Source organism: Anser cygnoides, chromosome 8, assembly GCF_040182565.1.
Source record: "Anser cygnoides isolate HZ-2024a breed goose chromosome 8, Taihu_goose_T2T_genome, whole genome shotgun sequence".
NCBI lineage: Eukaryota > Metazoa > Chordata > Aves > Anseriformes > Anatidae > Anser > Anser cygnoides.
Genome location: NC_089880.1, coordinates 10,972,739 through 10,987,987, shown reverse-complemented (window position 1 = coordinate 10,987,987; position 15,249 = coordinate 10,972,739). Strand labels below are relative to the sequence as shown.

Below are 15,249 nucleotides of genomic sequence, written 5' to 3'. Positions count from 1 at the left end.
GGGACATGAAGAATCAGATCTAGGCACCATTCTGATGTGCACAGGGGGAGTCTGTTGGAATGGTTAATAGTGATCTGTTTTCCATCTTTTCATCTGTAGGCTATCTGACAGATAAAGATCTCCTGAAGTTTCTCATCCGGTGCCAGAACGGCTTGAAGGATAATGGTGTTATCATTCTCAAGGACAATGTAGCCAGGGAGGGCTGTATCCTGGATTGTCTGGATAGTAGTGTGATCCGAGACCTCAACATCCTCCACAGCCTCATTGAAATGAGCGGACTCACCATCCTACGAGAGGAGAGGCAGGAGGGATTCCCTGAGCAGTGTGTCCCTGTCTGGATGCTGGCCATGCAGAAAAGCCCTGGCCATTCCTGACTGCATAATGTGACGGCAGATACTGGACTATGAATGAACCACAGGACTGGGGAGGAGAAAGGGGAAGAAAAGCATCTGCTGGGATCCTACTAACCATGTACTGCTACTACTGTAACTGTAGGGCAGGATCAGGGGAGAATTAAAATTGAGCCAGCTTCTCCAGGGAATAGTCTGCTTCTAAATCCTGCCTGTTTCATCATACCCTCTGTTTTTAAAAGCCTTTCTAACAGCTCCTTGTGAGATTTCTCTTTCATTAAAGAGTCAACGCTATGACAAAACTCAACTAATAGAAAATAATTAGGTCTGATGTTTCTGTAGTGGCTAATACATTTTAGAGTGCTCTCTATGAGGGGTTAAGAAATAAGCCTGTTTTTTACTATGGCACTTAAATTTTCTTGGAAGTTAAGAAGGATCTGTCAGAAGCAGGATATTCATAATAATAACTGCTGGAAAACCTAACCCAACTTTTGACTGTCATCACTATCATCTGTACTTTAAAAATATTTATATCTAAAATGTAAGGGAAGTTCTATCCATTCATTGGCATCAGCTATGCAAATTTTTATTTTTTATTTTTTTTGCTTTTCAGTCAGTTAGGACAATGAGACAACCTGGTAATTTTTCTTTCCTTTCCTTTTTAATGACTACTTTATCTTCCTTCTGTTTCTGCAATAGAACAATAGTGGTACATAAGGGTTTTCACACTCCAGGGAAAAATGTAGATGACATATATGCATGTTTGCATTGAAATTTTGTGAAAAGATTGTCCCACAATCCACTTTCTGGAAAATATTTTTTCAAAATGTTCGCAGTGGAAACCACTTGAAAGCATCTCTTTATTATTCATACCACTGTAAATTTCTTTCTTTCCCACATTCAGAACAAGTCTGGCACCATATGCAGAGCTAATGGGATTTCATGGAGTGTTAATAGTAAGACTGTAAGAAGAACTAATACAGTATTGTATTAATTAACAACTGTATGAAACTGCAGAGTGTGTTAGTGTAACCCAAAAGCATCTATGATTTATATTCAAACAGCAGCTGTATAAGCCTGGATTTGACAATACTAACACACATACCATCTCCTTAGGGCTCACAGAAATTACACATTGAGCTTCTTGTCCCCTTCATATAGGCACAGATAGTGCTGTGGGAGGACAGAGTTCATTTTGCAAAGATTTTCAGAATACGAAATTCTTCAATATGAATGAGTACAAGAAGAGACAATTTTGAAATTCTCTGGAAAGGAAAGCCACACAACCACAGACCTTTCCAAGCTGATTAAAATTTTTCATTTGGACAAAATCAAATGTTTCTTTTGAGTTCAACTTTTAAAACAATTTGCATTTAAAAAGTTTGTTATTATAACGCAGCAAAAAGTAAATGAAATATGGCATGTTCAAAATTTTAGAAAGGAAACCTAATATTAGAATGGACTGTTCTGACTCTGTCAGTATTTTTTTCTTGTTTTATTCCCTTGGAATGTAGTTTTGGCAAAACTTACCAGACTTTTTAAAGAGTTGCTTTACGACAAACCGGCATGTTCTACTGGAAAGGGGTTCTATAAAGCATCCTCCACATGACTGTATGCACAATTGTCTTTGTGAAATATTGTCATCTGTGTTAGATTAACTCACATAGAAGCCTGAAGATAACAAGATCAGGGAACCTCTCAGCTGGATTTTAGTACTGTTTGCTATCCTTTGATAACAAATCTCCAGTTTTGTTTTAATTGCATAGCTCATCTTCTCTAGCAATATGGTTGCATATGTTGAGAATTTCCAATTTATGGCATAGGGCTTCCTGCAGTCAAATCTTATCCAGTAATTGTTCTCTTAATGTGCCATTACTAATTGTAGCATTAAGGAAAACAACCCTGGTGATTTGTTGAATATTCTGGCGTGTCATATAACCTAGAAACCTATGGTTCCCATGACACAGATGCTTCTGGAATGTTTTGGCTAATTTTTCCATTCTAATCAACTGGTAATGTGCATAAATTTAGCATATAATGTTAAAAACCCTAGGTGAATACTTTGTTCTGGAATTGTCCCCCAAACTAAGTGCTTCTAATTCCCTTTAAGCCACTACAATGTTTTCAGTCTACCAAAACTGCTAAAAGCTGGTGCAGTGATTGGGTGAATATGTGCAGAAATTTGAAGGAAAGCCAGTCTCTTGTTTTATAGGAAAGAGGCATCAGCCCTATAGTTAGCAACACCGATTAGCACTAACAGACAAATATTTAAAGGATCTAGATACAGATTACAAATTAATTTGTTCTTCACCATTTTTATTTCCTGTCAGAGACATCTGCCATGGTGCAGAGTACTTGGAGGCTGCTGGAGCACCTAATACAATCATGTCTGTGCCATGCATATCTGAATGGTGTTGGTTGCTACAATGGCAAGAGAACGGCATTGTGGAAATAGGGAGGTAAACAATTTTATAAATATCTAAGCAGCTGCCACATCACATCTCATTGTATCGAATAAGTCAGCTGTTCACTTCCACACCAGAGTGGGTGCAGTTCAGTAACGAGAGATGCTCTTCCAAGGTGGATGCAGGATGAAAAGTGGTTTAGGATGAAAGGTAGAATATAAATGTCTGGTATCAGTATCAGTGAAATAGATTTTTTGAGGTAAAAATGTTCTTCCCATATTTTGTACCTTTCCTATTTGAATTTCCAGACTATATATTCACAAATATTTCATGAAAATTGGTTCCCTTAACTATGTGAGAATGGAAACAAGTAAAATCTTAATTTAGTAGAAAAAAACATATTTCATGGTTCCCACATTCCTGAAAATTAATGTTTCATGGCTATGTTGCTTCCACAGTAAAATATTAAAGCTTTTCTGGTGACATAATGAACCTCAAGAGTAAAGAAACACAAGCTCTCCAGGGGCATAGATGCATGGGATTGCAGCAGATTCAATAATATTTTGGTTTCCTCCTTTTCCAAGTACATTTTAATTCAAGAACTCCAAGTTAACCACTGCAGGCCACCCTTAAAAGTTCATGAATTTGGGTAAAGGCCATTCTTGGCTTTAAAGTTCTGGCCTCTCTGGTCTTTACCATAATATGTAGTAATAATAATAAATCACTAATTTCAAACAGAAGATCTTGCTTAGAAACCATCTATGCATCAGTTTTTCTTTGTTGTTCAAAGACTGGATAATCAACTCAGTTGCTCTGCCTCAGCTTCCAGGTTATTTAAATCATGCATTTAAAGAAGTCTTTGGCTTACCAGTTTGCAGTGGGAGCTTGAATCCCATTTGTCTGGTGTTCATGTAAGCACTTGTTCCCAATCTCAACATTACCAGGAATTTAATCCAATATCAAGACCCCTGCTGGGGCAGGTTTCACAGAACATTTAGCGTCCCAAAAGCTCAAACCATCGTTCACCACTGACAGGTAATTAATGAACTACCCAATTAGTCCTAGGTAGTCAATGTTAGTCTGAGGCAACGAGTACTTAAGCAGTCAGTTAGCCAAAACACACGAAAGCCTACTTCTGCCATGTCACCAGCAAAGCTCTTGATAATGCCTGGTTTTCCCATATCAGGTCCAATGCTTATTTTCTGTGTGACAGAAGGCCAAGTGTTATCTGTAATGTATAAATGTGAGATTCCTTGCAAAACAGATCCTCAGGCTCTGACGGTAGCCCCTAAGTGCTACTGCAACCCAAACAAAATGTATGGAAGCAATCATATCAGCAGTCTGAACAGCAATTCCAACTGTGCAGCTCCAGCAACCGTCAAGCTCAAGCCGTTCATGTTCAGAAGGTGACTCAGACATTACAAATGTCTTTTCATTCCTAATTGGAATAGAGAGCCATCATTTCGAAGCATAATGCTGAATGGATGTTCTAAAATATTTTGTTTCAGAAATATTGAAATGATCATATCAAAATTTTTAGTTTGACTTTTTTGTTTGGATGTATATATAATCTAATCTAAACTTACATGTTATGTGAGATGATATCTTAAATAATACATTACACAGTATTATAACAGTTGAAGTAAAACATTAGTTTCCTATAGAATACTCTAATAAAATCTGTACTTTCCCTGCCCCCAAAGTTAGTGAAACAAGTCAACAATTTCCAGAGGAAAGTCATTTCAAGAGGAACAGTCCTGTCAAGAAGTATTTACCCAAGCTGTTTTTCTCTAGATGTATCACATGAGTTCTGGCATCTTGCAGTGTGCCTGGCCTAAGGAGTAGCCACTTCAGGCTCATTGACAGGCAGGAGGAAGAAACTGGCATCTGTAGAGCAGTTCAGACCACCTCAGAGCTGAACTGGCTTGACATAAGAGAATATCCCTTCTCTCCACTGGCTGTACAGTCAGAATGAAAATACATCCTTGTTATAACCAATTTAATATCTGCATTATGAATGGTAAACAGAAGCGCAGTGTGATCTGAGGAGCTGTGACTGTTGAAACCAGAAAAGGGCATGGACTTGGATATCCAATTAAAAATCAAAGTCATGGCACTGGGGCACAGCATTAATGGGAGGAATATATCATATTGCCATAATCAGCTGGCATAACACCAATTGATAAAAGATTTGTCAGTTATGCCTCAGAGTGCCCTGAATACCTTTATGCCATTCTCATTTGTTTTCCATTCTCTTAATCCAGGCTCCCCAGAGTGTTTACGATGGCATATCAGACAGTAGGCCTGTCCAGAGGAACTTGACTGTTACGTGTGATTAAAACCAGTTGCATTGCATCCCACTCCTCCTCTATTCCTTTGATGCTTCTTCTAACTTGCCAAGAAAATCCCTCCTCCACTTGCCAAAAGTGATTTGTTCTCTGTGGACATCACCACATCTCATTGAAGTAAAGCAGATTACCTTTGATTTTAAGAGGAGGTAATTCTGTTTATCTGAGAGCAATAACAACAGGCTGTATTTCAAACATGCAGGTTAATACCCTTCCCTTTCAATTGATGTCAAGTAGGCACTCCCAGACCTTTGTACCAAACAAAGCTCACATTCTCATCATCACCATAAATAACAATATTTGTACAACAATACACATCCCTAGACCTTGAAGTGTGTACTATCATTGTGTTCTGGATGAGGAAACTGAGGCACAGAAGGGTGATCTGGGCTGCATTACAGCTTTATCTAAGTGGGAGCTGTGAGTGATTAACACCTCCACAAATCAGGCCACTACAGGATCTACAGAGTGTTTTGCAGGCAGACATAAACTTATTCTGCTTGCGCTTGGAGCAGATTGAAACAATGTGGTTGTGGTTAGCCTGCTTATTAGGCCAACCTGATATGTCCTGCAAAGAGAGGGCTCAGGCTGGACATTGTGCTCATGAACATACACAGCTTCTGTTCATTTCAGAGCTTTAGTAGAACAACCTGGTGTATGACCGCAGCAAAAATAAAGACAGAAGATTGGTGGGAAGTCTCTCTTCCCTGTCTCTCTCTTCCAAAAATGTTGAATTTGAAGGCATTTTAATCTGTTCTGGTATTTTCAGGCTCCTGAGACTAAGGTCTTGAGACATTTGAGGAAGTCCTACAAACGCACTTAACAGACACCTGTTGGTGTCTCTGGATTTCTGTAAGTCTGAAGATTTGTCTTGTAGGAACCTAAGCTTTACACAAAACTAAGTTTTACAATGACTCAAACTGATTTGTACGTACATTATGCCTGATTTTTCCCCTCTCCCTAAGCTCTGACAATGTGAATGTACAGTCCTGATGCACAGGTGGCTTCTTCCAGATCTGTAGCAGAGATTCCCAAATAATGACACACATGGCACACATGGTGCCAAGCCTCTGGAAAGTGGTACCCAGCACTTTCTGAACAGCCTTCTCTGCACACGCAGCCTGACACTGCTGGTAGCAGCTTCAATTCCCACTGCCACTGCTTCTGGGGCAATACTGCAGTGTGGGAATCCTCCCACACTCTTCCAATAACAGAATAACAAACATTCAGCACTGTCAACTCCAGAAGGTCAAAATCACAGATCTAGCATTAAAATCTTTGTTTGGAAGATGCATATGCATACATGAATACAGAGCTTGTATCAGCCAAGGTGACCTGTGGTCCTTGAAATATATGTGGCTTGTCAGCTTTTAATGGGTCATCAACTGCAGAGGAACGACGACCACTGTGTAATCTGGATCCCCAGTATTACACCGAGGGTGAGATGTATCTCACCTCATTTGGGTCATCTAAGAGACAGTTTTCTGAAGTTAAGGTAATTGTCAAGACTTCCTGTTAGAGTCACTGGGGAGAGATCAGCTCCTCCCAGAAAGCTTCTTCACTCCTGCAATGGTTGTTCCATATTTTCAATTTCAGAAGGAGCCTACAGGGCTGTTGTAGGTTCAGACAAGTCACTCTGAGATGTTTAAGTGACATCAGATGAATTCCAGCTCAAGTGTAAATCCATGGACTCCACTGTGAGACCAGTCGCCAGTACATTCAAGTCTGCTTTCTCCCACAGATGCACAACTTAGATCTGCAGCCCCAGCAGTATAATCTTACAAGCTTCTACTGAGAACCAAAGTGAAGGTTGTCTGAAATTTTCCCATCTAGATAACACACTAGTTTTATTTATGGATCAGTATGCGTGTGCATTGCTAAATAAACAAGTGGCTTCTCCTAAAATCAGGTTACCATTGCTAAACTCTTAAAACTCCAACCCATAAAATAAACAGACTCCAGGAGTTACCTGTGACTCTTGCCACTGCAGCAACTTCAATGTAACAAGAAGTCAATAAACCCCCATCAACAAAATCCCCACTGGGATTCGGCAACTGAGACTCTGAAGCAGCAATCATCAAGGGAGTCTAAGTGATTCAGTAAAACATTAATGTTCCCAGAGGAACCATTTTGGGGCTGCCTTGGTTTGGTGAGAGGCAGCCCTAATTTGTTACCAAAGGCAAAACATAGGCATAGGCCATTGGAGAGGCTCCTGTTTGGATGGTGTCTGTAGAGTCACTGCTGTCAGACTTGCTCTCTGCCCTGGGGTTAGGCTATATATCCTCCCTACCTCTCTGGATGCCAAGGCAGAGGGGCCCTGAGCAAGCGAGCACTTTCTCACCCTCCACTACGTGTGTTTTTTTTCACTGCTCGGGTAGGATTCAGTCCCTGTCTTTCTGTTCTCTATCTTGCAGATCCCCAAAGTGGTGTCTGATACCACCTTCACTTTGCAACATGCAGTGATTATGATTGCAGTGGGCAGAGTACACCCTGCCTTTTCCCTAATGTAATTGAGATTAGTAATTAATTCTCTCTTCTTCTGGACTCTTTCAGTGCAGGCAGTTTTGTCCTGTGTCCCCCAGCAGACTTCATTCCCTACACAAAGGAGAGAAATACCATCTCACAAAAGATGTCTGAGCACATCATTGCTGTGATCTGAACCAGCCATGCAACATCCAAGACAGGTACACATATTGAACAAAAAGATTTAGGAATCAGTGGACTCCTTTCCTTGGTTGCCTTCTCAGGCAGACAGGTCTCTTTATAGTCAGGATTATATGGCCTCCAGCATCTCATCATCAGAGCATTTTATAATAAGCAGTACCTTAGTCCTTTCCACCACAGTCAGATAGGGAATAACTAGTTAGCTTCGTTGTGTGTACGGGAACCCCAGAAAACAGAGCTACATTCATCTCTTTTTACTTAGCTGTTTAGTCCAACTGATTCTTACAGCTGCCTAGTAATCAGGGAAGCAAGGCCAGTACCTCTGCAAGGCACCTTCCAATGCTGGTGGACAAATCTGGCATTAGGAAGTTCCTGCCTCTGCTGACTACTGATTTGCCATACACAAAATAATGTTAACGAGCTGAATCTCACGTTGAGGGGAGGGGGACCTAAAGAGTTTTATGCATTAGAGCAGAGAACAGAACCCAACTCTCCTTAGTTGCAGCCATGTGCTCATACCACTAAGCCATTTTCTCTCTTATTTATGTAAACTGAGGGAATTTTGGTTTCCAGCTTCGTAAACAAGGATTTAACTACTTCCTCTCTCCTCCCAAATAACTTTCCCTGAAATGAGCATGGTAAACACAACCCTCGCTCTCAAAAAGCCTTTCTGCTTGGTGTTATTTTTGTAACTGATTCTCTTCTGGAAAACAAACAACTCAAATTTCTGCTGAAAACAACCCAAGGGAACCTCTTCACAGTAACATTACAAGCAGTATCACACATACCCCCCTCCACTGGGTCGTGTGGCAGACAAATGGACACTCACCCATGGGTGGGTTTATAATCCTGTGACAAAGAAGCTCTAGGGCAGCTGGCAACATGCAGAGAATGTCATAGAGTACCTCACTCCCTTCCAGCATCATGCCCTACTTGTCACACAAGCAGACAGTGCAGCATGTAGCACCTGGCATCAGGAGCTAGAAAGAAACTGTGACCTTATGTTGGGCATGTGTGAGTTGCTAAGATGGTGGCTGGTGAGGAGAGAGATGTTTGGCATAGAAAGCAGGAGACTTGACAGGTTGGAGTATTTTCATCCTCAGTGCCCCCAAATGACTTTCAGATAATGACGTTTTAGGAAATTATAATCTTGCATTTGTAGTTTACACCTGTCAAGGCTTAACTGAATTGTGAAAGGTTAGAAAATTGTTCTTTCAAAATCAAAGTTCTCACATAACTAGAGGATGTAGAAGTGGGTCTAACCTGGCTTTGCAGATTGCATCCTTCCTCTCTGTCCCATAGCAATGAGTGCACACAAATTCTCTGATGCCATTCCTGTTACCTTCAATCCATGGAATCACAGTGGCAGAAATCAAAGAGCTAGACAGAGAAGTAAGGACACGATGTAATAGGTGAAGAACGTGGACTGTGCTAATCCTTTTGAATGGGGGATAGCAAGAAACTTGCTGCCTATCATGTAGTCTGGGAATTTGTGTTGGGAGTGTGCCTTCTAAATGCCTTTACACAAAATTAGGCCTAAAAGCACAAAGCAGTTTGCAGCACTTTCATTCCTAGGTCTCAAAGGATTTGCAGAACAGAGAGGAGCACATGGTAATCCTTACTGTAGAAGGGGAAGCAGCAGCCCAGAGCATTGTATCACTGAGTAGCCAAGTTGGGAACCACACCTGAATCAATTGTATTTTTGGTCAAAGCAGCCACTTCACTGCAAGTACAACAGGTATGTTTTTCATAGGCTGGATATTGGTTTTCTTTGGCATGACATTTGCTTTCTGTTCACAAGGGAGCTGGGAATGACAGAACAACCAGTCCTCAGCCAGGGCCTCACTGCTGCTGAGGCAGAGCAGGGTCTGCAAGGAGAGTGTCTCAGTACGGGAGGACAGAAGTTCCAGCCAGGACAGCTGAGGTGAAAATCCAGCACAAATCCATATGAGACACCCTTGCAGCTCAAGCCATCCATCAGCTAATCCTCCCTTTGGCAATTTCCCCACTTACTCCTTCCATCAAAGGGGCTTGAGTTACAACGGCTGCTGTCTTAATGAGTGAAGCTTTGAAGGAAGCTGGCTTCTCCAGGACAAAAATAAAGTACTTTGCACTCTCTGGATCACCTTGCCTCTTAGGAGAAAGAGGCATTTAACAAACTGTTGCTGAGCCTCAGGAGGGAGGCGGAAACCCAGAGAGCTGTGCACACAGACGAGATGGGGCTGAGAGAGGCAAAGTGCTTTGCCCCATGCCATAAAGTAATCTTGACCAGAACTGGGCACGGAATCTGCATGTCCCACCTTGCAGGTTTTTGGGGCAGATTGGGAAGCCAGGGCCCTGGCCATTCACTGTTGTTACAGGCCAAGTGGTGTTCTTTGGCAGAGGAGAGGTGTTAACTCTTGTTTCCTGGCCATGCTCCAATTTGGCTGACCATACTGTTGCTTTCTTAAATTCCTGCCCCACCCGACCAACCAGGTTTGACTGTGTGCTGATTCCTACAACCACTTGTTGCTGTTGGTTATGGACTGGCCCGTTTTTCACCCTGGAGCTTGCTGCATTGTGTTGTTTCAATGGTCTCAGGCTGTAAGTTTGTGAAAAAGCATGTTTGCAAGATGGGTTTTTCTCCCCCTTTCTTTCTTCCCAACCTATGAAAGCGTGGTTGTCACAAAAGGTGGCAGAGCAAGGTGGTCTCATGCAGTTGCAGAGCTGTTGTGCTTAGAAAGGGTTTTCCAGTTTCTCAGTTCCTCTGGCTGCTGTTTCCCCTGTAACTATCGGAACAAACTGCCTGTGCCCCTCTAATCAAAGAAATGTGAAGTTAGCAAGAGGCCCCAAATACATTTCCTGGCAACAAGACAAAAGTAAGTCTACTGAGAAGTTTATGCAAAGAGAATATTTCTAGTATATACAGTTCTGTCTTGTACTCAGATGCCCATACCAAAGCAATTACTGTACGGGAGATGCTGACTGGCTGGAAGAACCTGTTCATTCTGGATCTGTAATGGAGCCTGTGAGGAGCTCAGCTTCCTGGTGTGGAAGAAGGTAAGTGTGTGTGAGGAAGGGAGGCTGGGACATGTTTATTTGGGAGGGTAACCTTTCTGGGCCGGGAGCCTACTTTTTAATTTATTTGGTGGTCCAGGGAAATTCGTCACATCACATTCTCCAGCTCCTATTTCCACTGAGGCAATTACATCACCCTGGAGTCTTAGCTAGAGAACAGGGACGCAGCTGTATAAAGTGCAGGCTGGCCGACTCATGATGGCAGCAATGCAGTTTGTCCCTAAGACAAACAAAGTTCCGCAGGAGAGGTAGAAGTCTGGGTCCAGCCAGAGAAATGCAGATCCAAGGCCAACGCTGAATTCTGAGCCAGCTCACGGATGTTTTTTTCCATGTCTGCTTTTACCCCACCCTTGAGCTCCTCACATCAGATCCAGAGACACACGTGGCCTCTGTGTCCCTGTACGCACGTGGGCTGCTGTTTCTGGGTTCCCAGGAGAAATGCCCAGGAAAGGTACTTGGACCTTCTGAGTAATAAATGGTCTGAGCAGCATTTTAATGGTCTGGAGCGGCAGGGCATCTCCTACTACTTGACAACACTGTATTTTGTAAAACAAGGGTGAAGAGTCAAGGCCTGCAGAAGTTGAGGCAAAGACTGGGACACAGGGTTGTGGCAAAGTAAAGTGCTGATAGCTGAGGAAGGTGGAAGTCCTAAAGCGTGAGGCTTCCACAGTAGAAAATCAGTGACTCTCTGACTCACATACTCGTTTTTGGTGTCATTCCATGCACTAGCATGAGTACAGGAGGAAGCTCGGTGTCTGCTGGGTCATAGCCCCTCTGCCTGGCTTTAGACTCTCAGCATTCAAAGTGACGTTAGGGTATTTACTCGTGGAGTCTCACAGCACCTCTGAGAGGTGTCCAAGTACATTACCATTGTTTCACTCAGCAGCGTTAAAGCCGAGAGGAGAATCGCTTTTCACAGCCAGACAGCTAGGCAGTGTCCGAGCCAGAAGACGACTGAGGACTGCCTGGTGCTCAATGCATTGTATTTTCCTCCAGACGCCACTGCCTCCTCCAGAGAATGCTGAGTTTGCTTCTGAACCCAGTGTCTCATGTTTCTAGTCCATCTTTACACCAAAATCTTAACACTAGTTTAAAACGGGCATAATTAACTTTGGGAAAATACATCTCTAAGCTCTTGTAGGCAGTGATTCTGTTTTCAAGAACTGAGCTATTCCTCCTGCAACACAATGGAACCACATTCTCAGAGAGTTAATAAATTCATGCGTGCTCTTTAAAAGAAGAAATCAGGATGGTTTTTTGGACATTTTTAGGCAAAGGTTCTTTTTTCTTTTTTTTTTTCTTTCTTTTTTTCTTTTTTTTTATGAAGCCTCCTTGGTAACCAGTTAAAACAAATTCCTCCAGACTGTAAACTAGAGATAATGGAGTTCGCCTTTAATCTCGGTCCGCTGCAGATCAAGTTACCTCTTAGAAATTACTTATCCTGGCCAAGCAAATGAATTGGAATTGATGTTCTTAATTGTTTTCTAAATTGCTGTTCCCCACTCCCTTCCTCCCCTTCTCTCCACACAGCTGTTTTGCATCAGAGTCTAGTCTAATGGGTACTGTCACTCACACGAGGGGGTGAAGTCATGTGGTCATAAAAGAGAAAGATTGGGGGAAGAGAGGGAAATACCACCCAGTGCATTATCTGGCTGTGACACACACAAATTGAATAGAAATAATTCCTCCTAGGGGGCTAGTCCCAACAATGGACACAGTTCTGTCTTGGGCTAGAAAAATGTGGAGGCTCACTCCGTTCCCTGATACTCGTTTCTCCCTTACAGAGAAGGAAGATGATTAAAGTGCTAGTTTGGGACAGAGGAAACCTGGGTTGAAACTGCTGACTGCTGCAACCTCCTTTGTCTGTTTTTGTGCAAGTTGCTTTGTTTATGCCTTAACGCCTGCGTTTGTAATGCATAAATAATGCAATTCCCCTCCTCTTTCCTCAGGGCAACAATGGTCTTTCATTAGCTGTATCTTACAAAACAGCTTAACCTGCTCTCCATGTCCAAAAAAGTGCTTCAGCACTGTCTGTGTTTACATATATTAGTCTCCAGCCCCATGTGGAACTTGAGTTGCGGAGCCTTTGGGCTGTGGGAGCATCAGGCCAGGTCTTAACAGCAGAATCCCGTCCCTCTGCATCCCTCTTAAGAGGGGACAGATCTCAAGTCTCAAGCAGGAACCATCTCCCGAGGATATTTTGCTCCTATAAAAATCATTTCTGCACATGAAATGTATACAAACACTTGCACCAACGTCCATGTCTTGCCACTATGTTCCCTCCCACCATATAAATGACCTATAAATCCATTTTTACTGCCAGCAGTTCTCCAGAACTCAGCTGTTCCCTTTCAGACCCTGTGCTTCCATGGCTGGCAACTGTTTTCTGCTCATCTGACCATTTAGAGTAAGCGAGAAGAGCAGAGGTTATCCTCTTCCTAACCTCGCCCAGAAGGTCCTTCTTGACAAACAACAGCCTTTCACTTATTCTCATTACACTTCTGTGAGAGACCAGGGAAACAGAGAATTTGCTACCCACATAAAATCCTGAAGGGCTTGCTGGAAAAGCAGCAGACTCTTGGATACCTGTTAGTAATATCTAACAATACCATATAGAACTGAGTCCAAGTAAGAATGGGAGAAAAGAAGGGGTTTTATGCAAAATGAGTTAAAAGTCATGCTAACTGCTGGAAGTGGTGGGGAAAGCCAACAATGTCATAAGCGGGGAGACTTTTCCCTCCTTTTCAGTAAGGAGAAAATGGCTTACCGCAGCACTGCACGCAACTGTCAAGTCCCAGATCACTGTTGGCACTAGCAAAATCATGTGCATTTATTCTGCAATCACCTATCCTGGGGGAGCTACACATTCAGCATTCTTCAAAACTGGAAAGAGACTAGCACTGGCCTGTCCTTACAGACATTCTGGTTAAGCATCCTTTTTTTATTGGGAAGTGTTTGGCAAATAGTTTCGATGATTAATCTAAACCTCACAGTGCAAATACCCTTATCTTCCTGGATAAAGGAGAAGGAAAAGAAAATCTACCTCTGACAAACCTTAGTTATGTGACAGGGAGCTTATTCTGATGCAGTCACGGAGAAAGTGTTGTGAGAATCTAAAGGGAATGCATTTTGTTTTGCTTTGCTGTTTTGCAATTAGTCTTTCCTGTGACAGGTAGGGCCGAGAGCTGGTCAATGTCCTGGAAGGAAGAAAATTAGACATGCAGGTGTTGGGGGTTGTGTGAATGTGAATTAAGAGCACAACTTCCAAGTAATGTGAATCAGGCACTCCTGATTGTCTAAATTCAGGTTCTTTCAGCTAATAGTCAAGGCTCGAAGCTAGTTTTTGGAGATCTCTCACAAGTCAGTGTGCAAGATAGGAAATTTGTGGGTATGACACATCCTGCCCATCACAGGCACTGTGTCAGAAGTCCTGTTGCCCCTATCAGCAGCCACAGGAGTGGTTCCTTACCTGATTCTGTCAATGTGGTCCAGAACAGCGAAGATTCAGTATTTCAGTGACTAAGTGTGATGATGGCTCAAAGGAGGATGACCTCTAGGAAGACATGGCTACAAAAAGGTCAAGGTAGGCAGTAGTGCTTTCACATGTGGGCACTATTTTTCAGTCTGGGAGGGAAAGCAGACAAAAAGAGATCACAGCAATGCTCAGGAAGGAACTCTGACCTTACCACAGCTTCCTTGCTTCCTTTTATCACAGAAGGATTTTTTTAGCTGTCGGAGCTACAAATTGAGCTCCTGCTCTTTTTGCTTCTTACCTCTTTACCAGTAAGGAAGAGTCTGCAACCAGCATTTTGCTGAAGAGGTGCCAGGAAGAAGGGAACCCAATGTGCTTTTTCTGTAGCTGTATGTGCTAATAGCAGGAAGGAGAGAAAATAATTTGTGTCAATGAAGCAAACAGATGTGACCTTAGATGGTGCTACCCTTGCTGACATTAGGTACTTGCTGACTCTCTGAATAGCCCCATTCAAATCAATGTGACTGCTCTTGGAGCAAGGTTCTACTCCGTGTTAATGAAGATGTCGGAATCTGGCCCACGGGGGATAAATGTGTTGAGCAAGAAGGGGCTCTTTTATAACCTCTTTCCTAGAACATGTTTGGAGGCCTGCATTTGCAGCTGGTTCCTATCTCAAAGCTGGGCCAAACCAAGCCCCCCCTTACCAGAAGATACAAGCGTGCCCAGACTTTTGGAAGTTCAGCTCTGGATCCAAACATTAGGTCTGATCCAAAGTTGATAGACTCCCGCTGACCTAAACAGGCTCCTGCTGACCTAAACAGTCACTTGGACTGAGCCTCTGTGACTTGGGCCAGTCCTGACACAAGGCAAAACACCATCCACCAAAACTGCCGGGCTGTCTGGGCCCATGCTTGTAAGAATACAGCCGCTTTGCTTTTTCTTTTTTTCCTCTT

At 42.6% G+C, this 15,249-nt stretch overlaps 1 protein-coding gene across 20 annotated transcripts in view; it reads left to right on the top strand.

Moving 5' to 3' along the window:
• NTMT2 (N-terminal Xaa-Pro-Lys N-methyltransferase 2) overlaps nt 1–15,249 on the top strand; it is a 61,767-nt gene that overhangs the window by 29,494 nt on the left and 17,024 nt on the right. For 13 of the 20 annotated variants that reach the window (XR_010833215.1, XR_010833211.1, XR_010833205.1 and 10 more), the window contains exons 4-7: nt 2,681–2,809; nt 7,657–7,787; nt 9,343–9,691; nt 10,693–10,806. The exons of 1 other annotated variant lie outside the window; for it this stretch is intronic. Coding sequence is in view for 4 of the 19 variants with exons in the window: in XM_048080333.2 (XP_047936290.1) it covers nt 100–374 (275 nt within the window). In the remaining 15 variants the exon portion in view is untranslated. Of the gene's footprint in view, nt 1–99; nt 1,965–2,680; nt 2,810–7,656; nt 7,788–9,342; nt 9,692–10,692; nt 10,807–15,249 lie in introns of those variants that run through there. 6 more of the 20 variants (XM_048080333.2, XM_048080332.2, XM_048080335.2 and 3 more) reach the window with 3 other exon arrangements.